The 15,412-nt window shown below is 47.9% G+C and overlaps 1 protein-coding gene and 1 long non-coding RNA gene across 4 annotated transcripts in view; one reads left to right on the forward strand and one right to left on the reverse strand.

The window, feature by feature from the left end:
- Nucleotides 1-15,412, reverse strand: part of LOC135912649 (uncharacterized) — a 138,004-nt gene that overhangs the window by 77,225 nt on the left and 45,367 nt on the right. The gene's annotated exons all lie outside the window — the stretch shown is intronic.
- The window catches only part of LOC135912647 (uncharacterized), a 29,333-nt gene continuing 27,029 nt past the window's right edge, over nucleotides 13,109-15,412 (forward strand). Inside the window, exons 1-4 of one of the 2 annotated variants that reach the window (XM_070522249.1) lie at nucleotides 13,109-13,181; nucleotides 13,428-13,481; nucleotides 13,810-13,879; nucleotides 15,074-15,206. In XM_070522249.1, coding sequence (XP_070378350.1) covers nucleotides 13,834-13,879; nucleotides 15,074-15,206 — 179 coding nt within the window. In that variant the 5' untranslated portion in view covers nucleotides 13,109-13,181; nucleotides 13,428-13,481; nucleotides 13,810-13,833. Of the gene's footprint in view, nucleotides 13,182-13,427; nucleotides 13,482-13,670; nucleotides 13,737-13,809; nucleotides 13,880-15,073; nucleotides 15,207-15,412 lie in introns of those variants that run through there. The other variant, XM_070522250.1, reaches the window with a different exon arrangement.

Raw genomic sequence — 15,412 nt, forward strand, 5'->3', positions numbered from 1 at the left:
TTCCTCAAATTTTCATCAGTCTCTGGGGCGCTTTCTGCGTCTTGGTTTGAGGCGATGGACGCGGAACTATCTGCAGGCTCGTGCGGCCAGAAGTCTGCAACCGCAAGCTCTTCTATGACTCAAGGCACATGGTCAACCACCAGTGAACGCTCAAGAGAGGTTCCTACTCCCGTGGCCATAGATGCAGAGCTTATTGCCGGCCCGTCTCGCCAGAGCTCTACATCGACAAGTTCCTCAAAGAAACCAGGCACCTGGTCCAGCACCATCGAAGACACAGACGTCTACTCAATCATAGGTGACGACTTATCCGATGACAGCTTCGTGTCGGTGAGGAGCCGAAGGGCTAAAAGGAGGCTTATCAAGGCGTCGTCCCCAGCGAGTACGTCAACCATGCAGGCAGGCAGTGAACGCTGGCCGCACACCATCCTCTTCATACCAGTGGATTCTTCCGTCAACTTTCGAGTACTGAACAGGCAAGCTCTCTGTGTTTTTCTTCAGGGAAAGGCGCCAAACGAAATCAAGGAAGCCCGGCTGAACGCACGAAAGAATGTTCTGGCTGTTGACAAAACCCGTGAAACCATGTTGGAGACTCTACGACAGATAACAGATTTCGGCAACATAAAAGTACTACCGTTCATACCTATGGATGGTGCCTGCACTGCAGGCGTGATCTACGAAGCCGACTTGGCAATTTCGAACTCGGACCAGCCAATTCTGACAAAACCGGCATACGAAGGAGTGGTCATCACGCACGTATGTCGACTCGGAAACAGCCGTTGTGTGAAGATAGTGTTCAAGGGGGATTCCATCCCTTCGCACGTAAAGGTCGGTCATTTCCGACATGTCGTACGGCGGTTTGTCCCAAAGCCACTTCAATGCCACAATTGCTTCAGGATCGGGCATGTTAAGGGCGCCTGCGCAAACTCCACAATGTGCGCCCGGTGCGCGGAGTCACACACGGTAGATGTCTGCCATGCAACAAATTTTAGCTATGGCAACTGTGAAGGCACCCATGACGCGACATATAAAGAATGCCCAAGAATCAAAAAAGAGTTCGAAGTTCCGAAGCAAATGGTCAGGGATAACTCAAGCCATACAGAAGCAGAAAAGATCCGGCGTCGACGTCGTCATCAACGGAAAGACTCGAGACTCCACTCAAGACATAGTGGAGTTCGTGCCCCGCTTGCGCCAACGCCATCATATTCAAATAGAACGCCCGAGCGCAAAAGGAGGCCTTAGACGGAAAAGGCTGACCCCGCGGAAAAGTGGCCGGCGCTCGCAAGCACTCAGTCTTCTAAAGAGCCTCCACGCCTGTTGTTCCCATCGAAGCCCGCTTCTGTTGGTGAGGCTTCAACAGTGGACTTCCAAATGATTCCTGTGCTGTGATCCCTTGTGAATGTCATCAGAGCTATGCTGACAAGCATTGACACCCCATCTGCTCGAAGTGGTCTACAAGTGCTCGACGCGCTGAGCCCGATCCTAGCAAGCCTTGAGTGAAGCCATGACTTACAATCACCAGTAATTTCGTAAGAAGGTCAGAGAAGCGTCGATCCCTCAGTGGAACGCGAGAGGTCTAAGACCTCGCATTGCCGATTTTCGCCAATTTGTTCTCACTAAGCCATTTCCAATCATTGTCATCTGTGAACCAAGATTATCCCTTCCAACAAGGCTATCTGGCTATGAGACAATATTCTCATCAAGCGACAGCAAAAGTAGCAAGGTCGTCGTGTTTTTTCGCCGTGAGCTCAATTACGTCGTCCAACCAGTGCAACCTCATGACGACAATAAGTAGGTGTACATGACTGTTAACAATAGTAAAGTCACCTTTGCACTCTTGGGGGTGTATCTGTCTCCATCAAGTCGACTTGACACCAAAATACTAGAAGACATCTTAAAAACGCAACCGGGGACTTCAGCGCACACCATACCATTTGGGGAAGCTCAAAGGTTAACCCGACGGGACGACGACCACTTCCTTAGTTTCCAGTAAAGGTATCTACCTGCTGAATGCCGCGAGTCCTACATTTCTGTGGGCAATAACTTACAGCAGCTGCCTCGATTTGACTTTCGTCTCCCCCGCCTCTCCGCACATCTTAAGTGCTTTTTGGACATTGAAACACACAGAAGCGACCTCATCCCCACTTACCTCAATATCAAGGGAATGCCTAACACGAATACGTCCACCACGATACGAAGAATAGATTGGACTGTCTTTAAATCCCTGATTGAGGACGCTTGTCACAAAGGCCTCTCTTGTGGACTTCAACAAGCTATCAAGAAAACGGCACAGAAAGCCACGCGCACACTCACGTGCTCTCCAAGGTATACTGAATTCGACCTGGAATTGGAGCGGCTTCATGCAATTCTCCATCGTGCTGAAAGATATCGACGCACTAAGTGAATTCAGGATCTAAGAACAGCCCGGTGAATGCAAAAGAAGATACAATGCCACATGGGTAAACTAGAGGCTCAGCAGTGGTCGAAATTTTGAGCGTCGCTAGATCCCCGCCAGCCGCTATGTCAAATATGGAGAACTGTGCGAGGTCTACGTTCTGTTCCGGAACAGCGTTTTCCGTCTAGGGCCCTAGCACTCTCCCAGCGCCGACAAGACAGTGATGTGGCGGAAGACTTCTCTGCTAGGATTGTGGGCAAACCAACTCGCACAGGTTCGCTTACATTGAACCGTATTCCAGATTCACGAGATTCGCGCATGGATCGGCCTTTCACGACGCAAGAGCTTGACGCGGCGCTCGCCCTATGTAATCGGTTGTCATCGCCTGATCCGGATGACATATCGTACCGTATGCGATGTCACCTTGGTGAAGGGGCACGAAGTGCGCTCCTTAATATCTATAACGAGTCCTGACCGGTGGGCAAAGTTGCTCAAAATTGGAAGATCAGCCGCCTAGTACCGCTTCTTAAGCCTGGCAAGTCTCCCTGAGAGATTACTTCAATTCGCACCAGAAGCTCCGAAACAGCGGAAGAGGCGGCTATCGCTCTGGCAATAGCCTCCACACATTGTCATTACATTATTAGTGATTCCAGAGCAGCAGTACGCAATTTTGCGAAAGGTCGGGTCTCGGCTCCCGTAAAACACATAATAGACACAAACCAACACCCACGACCATTCCACATCATTTGGGCACCAGCACACTCCTCCCTACCCGGCCACGATGCCGCCCACACCACCGCTCGAGGACACGCCAACCGAGCACCCGGACGGCTCACGCTAGGATCAGGGAGGGATCGCATGGTCAGTTACCAGGAAATAACTCAGCACTACAGGTTAGCCAGGGCAGTGTACCCGCCAGGACACAAATCGCTTAACAAGCGACAAGAAGTAGCTTGGAGACGACTTCAGACGAACACCTACCCCAACCCCGTAGCCTATCACTACTACTACCTGGACCAATACCCTAATACATGTCAGCATTGTCAGCAAAAAGCGGATCTATTCCATATTATGTGGTCGTGCCCAGCCGAAAATCATACAAATCACGAAATAAGTAATACTGAGCAATGGGAGGCCGTGTTGCTCAGCTCCGACCCTGACCTGCAGGCCAAGGTCATCGAGAGAGCTGAAGAAGCCGCCCGGGCCCAGGGGCTCGTGGCTGCCTAACAACAAGGTCATCCGTCAATACCTTGTTTTCAAATAAAGTCTTTACTCACTCACTCTTCATACCGACCAATTGCGCTGGCAAGTTGCATTGGGAAGGTAATGGAGCGAATGATCCTCGCAAGACTTGAGTGGTACCTTGAACATTGCGAAATCTATCCGGACGCCATGGCTGGCTTCCGACGTCACCGACGTTCTATCGACAACGTTACCAATCTGATAACCTAGGTTCAGCACCAAAAGACGTGTAAGAGGTTACCTGTCGCAATGTTCTTAGATATAAAGGCAGCCTATGACAACGTTCTTCATGGCACCATACTTGAAGCATTGGAATCGATGGGCCTAGGCGGTCCATTATACCGTTTGACACGCAGTTATTTACATAGGTGGACCCTATTTGTTAGCACTGAAGCTGGCCTAACCTCGCAATATTATACGCACCATGGAGTTCCACAAGGCGGTGTCTTGAGTCCCACGCTTTTCAACCTTGTACTCATTGGTTTTGTGGAACGACTTCCGAACACAGTTAAAATATCAATGTATGCCGGCGACATCTGCGTCTGGGCATCTGGTGTGACACGGCCGCAAGTAAGCGCAAGGCTTCAAAAAGCTGCGGCATTAACATCGACATACTTAAATGAACAAGGTCTCAAGATCTCGCCAGAAAAATGCGCATTGGTCGCGTTCAGCTGAAAGCCAATGAGATCATACGATGTCTCTATCGACGGTCAAAGCATACCTTATGTCAGGACGCACCGATTCTTAGGCGCAAACATTGATCGTGACCTCTGCTGGGGTCCTCATGTGGCCCACCTAAAGAAGCGCCTGACGGATGTTTCTAATGTGTTTAAGTTTCTTGGAGGAAAAGTCTGGGGTATGTCAGTGCATGCAATGATGCAACTTTACAGGACGCTCTTTCTTGGGTATTTGCGATACAGCTTGCCTGTGCTGACCAACACCTGTAGAAGTAATATCCGTACGCTCAAAGGCGTCCAGGCCCAGGCACTTAAAGTGTGTCTTGGATTGCCGCGGTGCTCGTCAACAGCTGAAACAATTGCGATTGCACACGATTTCCCAGGCATGCAAGAAGTCAGAGCACACGTAACACACCTTGCTCGAGCCCCTGCCCTGGCTAGCTTCACTGCAAGAGGATCCACCACGTGCCTCCTTTTGTGAAACAGTCCTGCCCTATCGTGCATGTCTTTCCTCAGGGTATGCAGCTCCAGGGAGAGTTCAGTTTCCCCCATCGTGCTTGGCTCAAGCAAGTGTTCGATTAATGGTACGAGGAATACGAACAAAAGCCCAACTCTCGTCTGCAGCCCTCAAGCAGCTTTTACTGATCTTGCTGTACGAGACGTACAACGAGTATCATCATCTATATACTGACGCTTCAACCACAGTGAATGGGTCTGCAGGATCGGTGATCTTTCCTGCAAAACACTCCACCATAAAGATTCGACTATCTCACCAGACTACATTGACTGCCGTGGAGCTTACTGCTATTCGTTGTACACTTCGTGTAATTTTTGATGAACTACCCAAGAAATGGAGCGTGTTCAGTGACTTCAACGCTGCTCTTCATTGTTCGGTTTCTGTCTTACGCCGAGGACCCCACGAACAACTAGTTCTAGGAATCAAACTGCTGCTTCGCCACCTCGTCGAGCAAGGACACGACATCCCGTTACAGTGGATTCGAAGCCACTGTGGCATAATAGGCAATGAAGATGCCGACGCAGCAGCACGATCTGCACATGAGGAGGGCTTGCAAGACTCCATTTCATTCTCAAGAACAGATGCTGCAATTAAAATACATGTGCTTGCAAATGAAGCCATCAGAACTTTATGGAACACACCAAGCTTGAAGCACATACTTCTACACCGACTGGACCCATCCCTTCGACTTCGACCCCCATCTAAACTCTCTCGACTCGAGACAGCAGTACTTTGCCGACTCTGGCTTGGTGTCGCTTACACAAGATCTTTTGCCTTCCGAGTCGGTATGGACGATAGCGCGGCTTGCAGTCACTGCGGCAGCGAGGAGACTATCAAACATGTACTTTGCCATTGTCCCCGCTAAAGCGCGCACCGGCTGTCACTAGCGACAGCATTAGCACGCCTTGACGACAGGCCACTTTCAGAACAGTCACTCTTGGAATGCCGACATGAACTGTCGTCGCAGCGAAAGTCGGTCAAGGCTTTGTTGACCTTTTTATGAGGCAGTGGCTTATTGGAAAGGCTATAAAGATCCCAGTCCGTCCCTTTTCATGTTTTTTTCACTCTTTAATTTTTGTGATGCTCTTCTTTCCGTTTTTACTTCCCCTTTCCCTTCCCCTAGCGCAGGGTAGCAAACCGGAGGTTTCAACTCTGGGTAACCTCCCTGTCTTTCTCTTATTTGCACATTATATATATATATATATATATATATATATATATATATATATATATATATATATATATATATATATATATATATATATATATATATATATATATATATATATATATATATATATATATATATATATATATATATATCTCAGCACGGACAGGTCACAATATCTGCTCTCCCTTTCGTGGACTCTTTCAATTTGCTTTTATGGCAATAGTGAAGTAACAGCTTAGATACACGCATCTTCGGCCGACCTCTCATTGTGTCCCAGCATTAAACATCTCTATCTCTCTGTCTAGTTAACTGCTTTAGCATTGCAGCCGATGACCTGACCACTCCTGAGGTTGCCTTGCCCTGTATCCTTCATGAAGCGTTAGGTACACGGAAAACATTCAGTACGGACGAAATCATTTTATTTGAAAGTTCATAATGACATTCTGGGAATTTCTGCGCAAAAACAATTACCGTCTAGAATTCTCTGAACTACCCTGTCGTTCTTAGCTTACGAAACAGTCAAGGTACAAGAACAGGACGCGAAATTGTGGCCAGGTACTCACATACTGTGAACATACCATGAGCTTATGACCTCAGCATGAATAAGTTGCGAGCCACTTGCTCCTGTTATTCTTTGTATATTTAAGCTTGTTTGATTATTGTCTTGTTTGAATAAGTCTTGTTTTAAGTTAGCACGTTGTTTCATCTATCAGGTGCTTGAGAGTGCTCAGTATATGATATTGCCATCTTTTATTGAAATGAAAATAAAAGAAAGAGACGTAGTCACCTTATAAAGGTGACGGCTGCTCCTTTTCTCATAGCGGAAACAACTATATAAAATGAAAGGTAATCACGTCATACGGTCATAAATCCACAGCACACTGTCCTATACACCCACGAACATAACAATATAATAGTCAAATGCAAGTTGCACCAAAATGAGTTTGTAAAAAAAGTCACACACACACACAAACGGCCCTGCTGTTGACTGCGATGGGCATACGCGTATATACATATGAGGAATTATCCCCCTAAGTCACGCATTATGATCGACTGTCGGTGCATGTGTGACACATAGGTGGTGCTTGAGACTCGACTGAAAGCAAATCAAGGTGGTAGAATGACTGAGCGTTTTATAATGAATCGTTATAATTACAGAGTAACTAAATATTTGAATATTGTTAAGCCAGACATGCTAAGTTTCTTCATCAGAAGGATTAAATCCCCCGCTCGAATTAAATGCACAAGTTATTCATTGGCCTCAATCCTTTCAAGAAAGAAAAAAAATTATATTTCTGGGTTGCTAACGACATGCCCCCCGTCAAGCGTCATGTCGAACATGGTAGTGCCTCCACCAAAGCGGTACTCTGTAATGATACATATCACTCAGAAGCCAAATGGAACCAATTTTAGTTATGAGAATGTTCGGTTTGCCCTAAGCATAAATTTTTTGCTTTATTCCTTGCTGCCATTGCACAGAAATGACAAAAGTAGGTCGTGTCCACGAATATGGACGCCGTGACTGAAGGGGTAATAGAGAGTTAAAATAATGCACGCACAGAATACAAAAGAAAGTACAACACGTAATATACAAGCACTAATAATTACAAATAATAAAAGCAACTTATAGTAACATCGTGTGATTATTGAGGGCCATATCTAGTACTTGTTAAGGATTCCTGTTTCTTCAAAAAATGTGAAGTTAATGATGTTGATTGTTTTCACGAGCGACTGAAAGTGTAATCAGGCCAAGTCAGACACCTGTGCCAGCTGTCAATCGCTGTGACTTCTACCATGTGAGCCTTGAATGAACGCTTTTACCGAGGTAAAGTATCGCCAGGCCTGCCTAAACGCCATGTTGTCTATGTCGAACGCAATGTGCCTGTTCTCATGAAACAATATAATTGACATTGATCATTTCTTTGGTCGTTACCGTGCAGTCTTTGAAAGGTAAACGCCTCCTGAGAGTATAATAGTCTTCCACATGCTGCCTTACAACAGCCAAGTGTATCCACAACCATCGATTGTAGGTGTTAAAAGAGTTAGGCGTCTCCCTCCTTATATTCCGCTGACACTATAATCAGTTGCGCGGCGAACTAGCCTGTAGCCACCCCCATGACCAGAACCACAGCAAGCTGTAGAATAGCTCGTGTAACAGCGGCGCCTTCAGCCGCAAAGCTGAACCCCGGCCAACCATAAGACTGTCCCAGTGGCATGCCTTGGCAGAGGCTCTAGAAAAGATGACCGCGGCCTAGCGATCCACACACAGCAAGCAAGGCAGGATCCGGGACCATCAGTTAGTTCACCGAAGATGTTCCACAGTCGTGCTCTAGCTGGCAGAAAACACTGCTTCGTTGCTGACACAGTATTCATGCTAAGTCGGCAGGTCTGGCCTAATGGCCTAATGAGAAGCACGAGTCCAGCCACATCTAAAATGTCCAGCTAGAACGGGGCTGATTTTCACTTCAATGTGGACGGCACTACAATCTTGGTCACTGCGCACTCTGTAAACACGCACCAGCCGTTTACTCATAACGTCAAAACTGACGTCGCTGCTAAAACTGCCCACAGTAACATCTCCGAATCTGGCAGAGTAACAGTAACAATTCTTTCACATCCACTGAAAGTCATAAAGCATTGAATGGATTTAAAGGGACACTGAAGGAAATTATTAGGCCGACTGAGATTGCTAGATTAGTCGTCTGGCGGTCTCTCGTAGTCTCCTGTGTAAATATATATATATCTTTCTAGCGTAACAAATCGCCACTTTGGCTTCTGCTCGTCAATATCAATTGCCCACGCCAAAAAGTGCGAGTTGACGTAATACACACGTGACCTCTCTCTCCACCGCTCGCTGTGAATCAACAAATGCCGTCGCCATATCAGAAGCACCATCGTCCTGAATAGGTGGCGCCACTCCATATTTTTGTTTCATTCTCATCATTTTCTCGCTTACAAAAACCTCTCTTCTCATTCTGAACTTGTAATTACAGCAGCCTAGTTTTTCAAGCTTGTTCGACTTGACATTTTTTTTTTAGTTGCCCTTTAAAAAGGTATCATGTTTAAGCTAATGATGAATACGAATGAGAAACTACTCTCCAGGCTGCTGCAGCTGACACATACTGACCCTTTCAGTCACACTTTCTTTAAGGTTCAAGCTAAGGAGGTAAACAGGACAAATATATTTTGCCAACCGGCAACGACGACGGTCAACACCCCTATGCTTTTCCTGCTTCGACTTGGTTCTCGTCACGTCTCCGCCACAATTCAGTAACTGCTTATGAAAAACAGATGATCAGCCTTCCGAGATCAAAGGAAATTGACAGTCGAAAGCATTATACATGTCCAATGAGTGACGGAAGCAAACTATTAGGTAATCAAAAAAAGGAGAACAAACATTTGAAAATGAAAACATTTCAGAAAAGACAGCGTTTGTTTCGCCCTCCCATATTCTGACGAATAACAGGCGCCACTACTGCCGTTCACGGTTGCTGGTGCGTTTGAGCGCCCATATATAGAGAGCCTCAGTGCGTGACACCAACGAGGAAGGACAGCGGTGTAAACGAGCCATCAGTCATGCGCACATCCACGCATCGCGCGTAAGCATTCGCGCAATTTCGAACAACCTTGTCACCAGGAAACGGCCACCACAAAACGGAACTAAGGTCACTGCGGTTTGGATATATATATGCTATACGGCGCATACATCGTAAAACGAAATGGAAATAACGTATAGACACGCACACATTCTTCTATTACGGAGAGGCCGACGGCCGCTAGCACGAAGCAGCAATATGCGCCAAGTTTAAACAGCGCGAAACGAAGGCAACAACAAGGGACACGTACACACAGCAGCAGCGCTGTGTATGGGTTCCAGGCTGTTATTGCCGTCTTTTAGCGCTGTTTAAGCTTGAAGTACGCAGCACCAACATGCTCCGACAGAAGTACTCCAAAGCATTTTACGCTTGGCTATGGGGCTTTCTTTTCTTTTCTTTTCTTTTAACGGAGTGGTTTGGGCAAAAGAAGTATCTTGTCACTCAGCAACAAACTGGTGAAGCACAAAGTTCAACTTGCCCGAATCCCCCTCTGACTACGCGCAACGTTGCTGGCCTTTTTTTATGCGAAAGCGTCAAATATGGCCCCTTGAGCGAAAAGGCCGGCGTCTGTAGTCTGTAGCAGCGAAACGGCTCCTAAAGATCCATTGGCGGCGACGCCACGTCGCGAGCGTGGCTCGACGGAGCACAGCGGCGAAAGGGGAAACCTGCACCTGCGATAGTGCGCCAGATGTTGAGTGAGGGGAGATGGCATTGCTGGACGTCACGTGACCATCGCTCTCGCTCTCGGAAACCGGCCCGTGGTCCTCTATCACGCCCATTGGGCTTAGCAGTATACATATGCTCCAGCAGGGAGCAGAGTTGCGCATAACTTTTCCGGTGCCGCTCGCAACGCTATTCGCCGAGCGCTATCACGTGCCTCAAAATGGCGTCAAATGTTTGACTGCGTCGCTGCGAAGTCAGCTGCACGGGCGCGACGCCGACTCGCCGGTTCCGTCAGTGCAATCAGCGGACCGTTGACCGTATGTTTCATTCATTGGCTGCGGGTTTCTGGTACGGTACTCAACCATATTAAGTCAAAGACATCGGTTAAGTCATACAAAACATATCACATTGACACTTGTATTCCAGTATGATGGGGTGCAGTGCAGCAAACTCCACGACGCTAAAGCAACGTTTATCTCCAGTAACACCTCTGTAAACGCAGCGATGCGTACGCTTGGCACGAGAGGTTGTTCACTTGCACGATTTTTGGCGTATATGTGCAGCGCTGCACATATTTTTTTATGGGTGATTGCTAATGGCTCTCTTACACAATTGGCTTGTACCGGATATCATGCGAACAAGCACACGATATAGTGAAAATTGAGGCGATGCGGGGCGGTAGGTGATACACTAAGTGTCGAACTGAGCTACCACCTCAACGCAACCCCATCCTAATGTCACCGCATTCGTGTCATTGTGATCATTCCTTTGCTGTCATGTCACCGTCGACCTTCCGTCGCTCTCACTTTGCCCTCATCGCTGCGTCTCCATATCGCCGACATCACGCCACCCTCTTCGAGCCATCATCGTCACACCAGCGTCGCCAATCCACCGTCATCATTTCACCCTCGTCACTGCGCCATCGTCATAGGCTCGTCAGCGTACCGTCGTGGTCGTTTCATCATCGTCACTCTGTCCTGCTAATTTCAGTGTCACGATCCCATTGTCGTCATACCCGCTGTTGCCCCTTCGTTGTCGTCATCGCGTAGGTCGCCATTATTTGCCGGCATGCCACCGTTATCACGTCGTGTTCGTCACACAGTAGCCATCGTGGCTCTGTCGGCATGCTGTCGCCATCATAGAGCGGCTGTGTGACGCCGTCATCGTCATACCTTCGTTACCACTGAAGCATCCCCATCACGTTGTCGCCACGCCATCCTCTTCACGTCGTCATTGTTATGGCGCTGTCTTCACTCCAGCGTCGTCATACAATCGTCGTGTCCTAATCGTTCCACTATCCCCAATATCGATTGCGGACGATGGATGTTGATTTCAATGTCGTCTTGCAGTAGTCGTCATACAGTAGCGGTTACGCCGCCGTGGTCGTTTTGCCATGGGGATTCCAGTGTCGTCGCGCTGTCATCCTCGCGCCGTTGTAGTCCTTCAGTTGTCGTCATCCATTCGGGCTCATTCCATCGTTGTCACGTTGTTGTAGTGATTGCAGTGTCGTTGTGCCATTATCTTCATTCCATTGCCTTGATTGCGTCGTCGTCATAAAGTTGAGGCCCTTACATCGCCGTAATTGCGTCGTTGTCCTACAGTCGTCCTCGTCGTTTCGTAGCCGCGGTTTATTGGTCGTGAGCTCTGTGCTTTCAGAGGGCCGCTAGGAAGGACAGCGTTCTTCGCAAACACCCATAAGAGCTTCGCTTAACCAATACCCACAGCGCGCGGGATCCACGTGTTTTCCTTTTTTTTATCTGACGTTAAATTTGTCCAGGTCTAAAATTTTCACTTAAGCGGGCTCTGGTATAGCACGAGATACTCGAGTTTACAGGAATGTTTAAGTTGAAGGAAAAGCCACGTGGACAGGCACGCATACGGCACGTCACCGTTCTATCACTCGTCGCAGCAGCTGTGCGGGACGATGAACCAGTCTCCATTTTCCTGGGAATGATCACTGACAGCATCATTGATCTCCGCTTGCGAAGCGCGTGCGCTGCATGCTTAATTACCTGCATCATAGTACCGAAGGACGCTTCACAAACATAACTTATTGTCCGGCTAGTCGGCAGCTTAACGAAGCGTACCAGCGCTGTATGCGTCAGGAGCACAAGCCGACGGCTCCTCCTATACACTTGTACGTATGGCCTTAAAGCGACATCACTATCTAAGGTATCCGATCAAAATGGCGCGAAAGATTGGGATAGGGATCATGAACGGCGTTCTAAATGAGTCACTCTAATGCACCCTTTTACTTTTGTGTGAACTAACGTAGAGTGCGATGCGGCTCAATGGAGCAACCGACATCCTGTCCATCGATACATTACAGAACATGACCGCACGACGTAGAAACAACTGTGGTTGATAGCCGTGCCATTAAATCATCAGCCTTATCTAATGTAAACGATGTATCCGAAAGTGACTTTACCGAGAGCGACTGATCGAGCATACCATCCAAAGAGGCAGCGTGTAACAAGTTGGCACGACTCCCTTCGCTCTTACCCAAATGGCTCATTCGCAACTGCAGCTTACAACGTGCTGCGCGTAGCTAAGCCGAGTGACGGTGTACACACGCGTATACAGTGCTATATCGCCTTATGGCTTCGACAACATCGTGTTCTGAGCTGGCCATAAGTCACTGTCCAATTCGAAACGCCATACTGGAGAAACAGGGCTGGTCGGGAAATTTTTTTCTTCTTCTTCTTTTCGCTCTTATCTTAATCCAGTCATCGATCTCCACGGTGACGTCACAAACGTCATCTTGCCGTCTTGTCGCACCCTCTCTCGTTTTTTCCTCTCCGCCCAGCGTCGCACCCGTACCGCCGGGTGAGCACTCGAGCGTAGTATTCACAATAATAACAAGGAACGATTGCGTGCGCTCCAGCAAATGCGGCTGCTGCCGTCGTCGCGGCGCAATGCAATGGTTGGTTGGTCCTCTTCGCATCATTATTACATTTTTTTTTCTTTACATTCACTCACGTCATTCGCTTTATTCGGGACTGGCAAGAGGCGAAAACGCTGCTTCATTAAGCCACGCTTGGTGTAGCGCACAGCCAGCGACTACGCCGTTAAAGCATCTATGGTGTAGCACGCTTGATTCCAATAGTCCGGCGTGCGTTCGCCACCCGAGTACAAGAAATTTCTCCTTTCCACCGTATTTCTTTGTCAGGTCCTGTCGTTCGTCGCCATTGCGCCCCGGTCGGCGAGGTGAATCACGGAATCGGTGAGTACGTGACTGGGATTGAGCTTTGAGTGCGCGCGTGTGCCGGAGCTAGCAAACAGAAAATGGCGAAACAGGAGAGGGGGACAGTAAGTAATGTAATCGAACAGGTGGTCGCCGTGAGGTAACGTATACTGCAGCGCACACCGTGTTTTCTTTAAAGACGGCAGGCGGTTTCTTGCCTACACTTTCGGAAGACACGAAGCAAGCGAGTTCTCCGCCTCTGGCAGAGGGTTTTGACAGAGCGCCGCATTCAAGGTCGACGTTGTTGGAACCACACTGTGGTAACGACGCTTTCTGGGCCGCCATAACGTACGACCGCCGTTTTCAGGTGCACGCAAGTGGTCCAGCGACAATGTGGGAACGCGGTGTAGTCTACGTCTTCGCTGCTTGTTTTCTGGGTAAGCGCATACAGTTGTTTTTTCTTTGTTTTAAATCTAGGATTGATTGACCGTCACAGTTTGCTTATGAAAGGACCCACATCGTTCGAGTATTTCAAGTCGCTTATACGGGATTGCCTTTCCCAGTTAAAAAAAATTATTTTGATTCAGCAAAGCACAGGGGTCAGTGTATACGTGCCATACCTGCATCTTTGTTGACGAGGAGTATAGGTTCATGTAGTCTGGATTAATTTTTAGACGCTGTTGGTCTTTGATATGCGCAGCAGAATGAGCCCACTGGCATTCTTGCTCTTTGCTCCCATCTGAATGCCGATGAGGGTCAAGTTGGCAACTTCCCGTTCAGAAGATGAACAGGAAAACACGCATTCAGTTTTGCGTCTCCAAGTGAAACAGAAGTAGCTCTACTATAGTCAGTAAATTGTAGCTTTTGATCATGGATCTGGGTGTGTTCTTTCCGATGCGCCGATAAAAAAAAAATAAACGATCGTACGAGCCTGCTCATGCCGAAAAGGAAAAAGTGAGAATCACGAAATATTTTATGAGAGAAGAAGCAAAAATTTAAAAAAGAAGGAAAAGAAAATACGAGCATTATAAAAATCAACGACTGAGTTACACTTCGGCATTCATCTATATGCCTATTCACTGGTCCCGTGCTTCGAGCTCTTGAATTATTCACTTGGCTTCGAATAAATCGCTTTGAATAATCGGTTATATCTCTCGGCCAGCTCAACTGACACAGCGGCTGCCCCGTAAACGCGCTGGTGTTGAGTTAGATAGCTGAACAAATGTAAAATTCCTTTTTTTTCATATCGCGAAGCGTGTTTTCTGAGTAACTCGCATGGCTTTCTTTTAGTTCTAATTTCGAGTACACGAAAATTTTAAACAGCAGTTCTATGTGCGTACCTCACCCCCCTCTCCCCCGAGAGGAGCAAGCTTTCTTACACGTGAGTCCCCTTGCAAAGATAGCAGCAAGTGCCTAGTTCCCTGGAAAATAGTTATTCACAAAACTAGAACAACCCTACATTAAAAAATCATGTCAACTTGTATACCGGCTTACGTGCAAGTTTACATTGTAGACCTCGAGTATGTGCATTCGTACGAGGTGACGTAATACCCACGTGTCAATAGCGTTGGATGTCTGCTGCACATAACTAAAATGTAATGCCTTCTCCCTTCACGCACTGTATACTCCAGGTGTGTGCCGGGCGCAGCTCAAGCCCGGCTGCAAGATAGCTCAACTGCATGCCTGCGGTGAAGACTACCTGGTGTACAGCAACACCACGCACCTGCCGGAGCCCCACGAGGACCAGTTCCAGACAAACTGCGAGTGAGTCCAAGTTCCGTCACGTTCGACATGACGCAAACAGTGCAGAATAAAAAAGAATCAAAAGCAGCTGGACGGCACAGACACCCAGAGAGAGGGAGAGAGAGTGAGAAATACAAGACAGGAAAGGCAAGGAGGTTAATCAGATGCGCGTCCGGTTTGCCACCCTGCACTGGGGGAAGGGGGTAAGGGGATGCAGAGGGAGAGAG

This window comes from Dermacentor albipictus, chromosome 7, assembly GCF_038994185.2.
Source record: "Dermacentor albipictus isolate Rhodes 1998 colony chromosome 7, USDA_Dalb.pri_finalv2, whole genome shotgun sequence".
NCBI classification, from domain to species: domain Eukaryota; kingdom Metazoa; phylum Arthropoda; class Arachnida; order Ixodida; family Ixodidae; genus Dermacentor; species Dermacentor albipictus.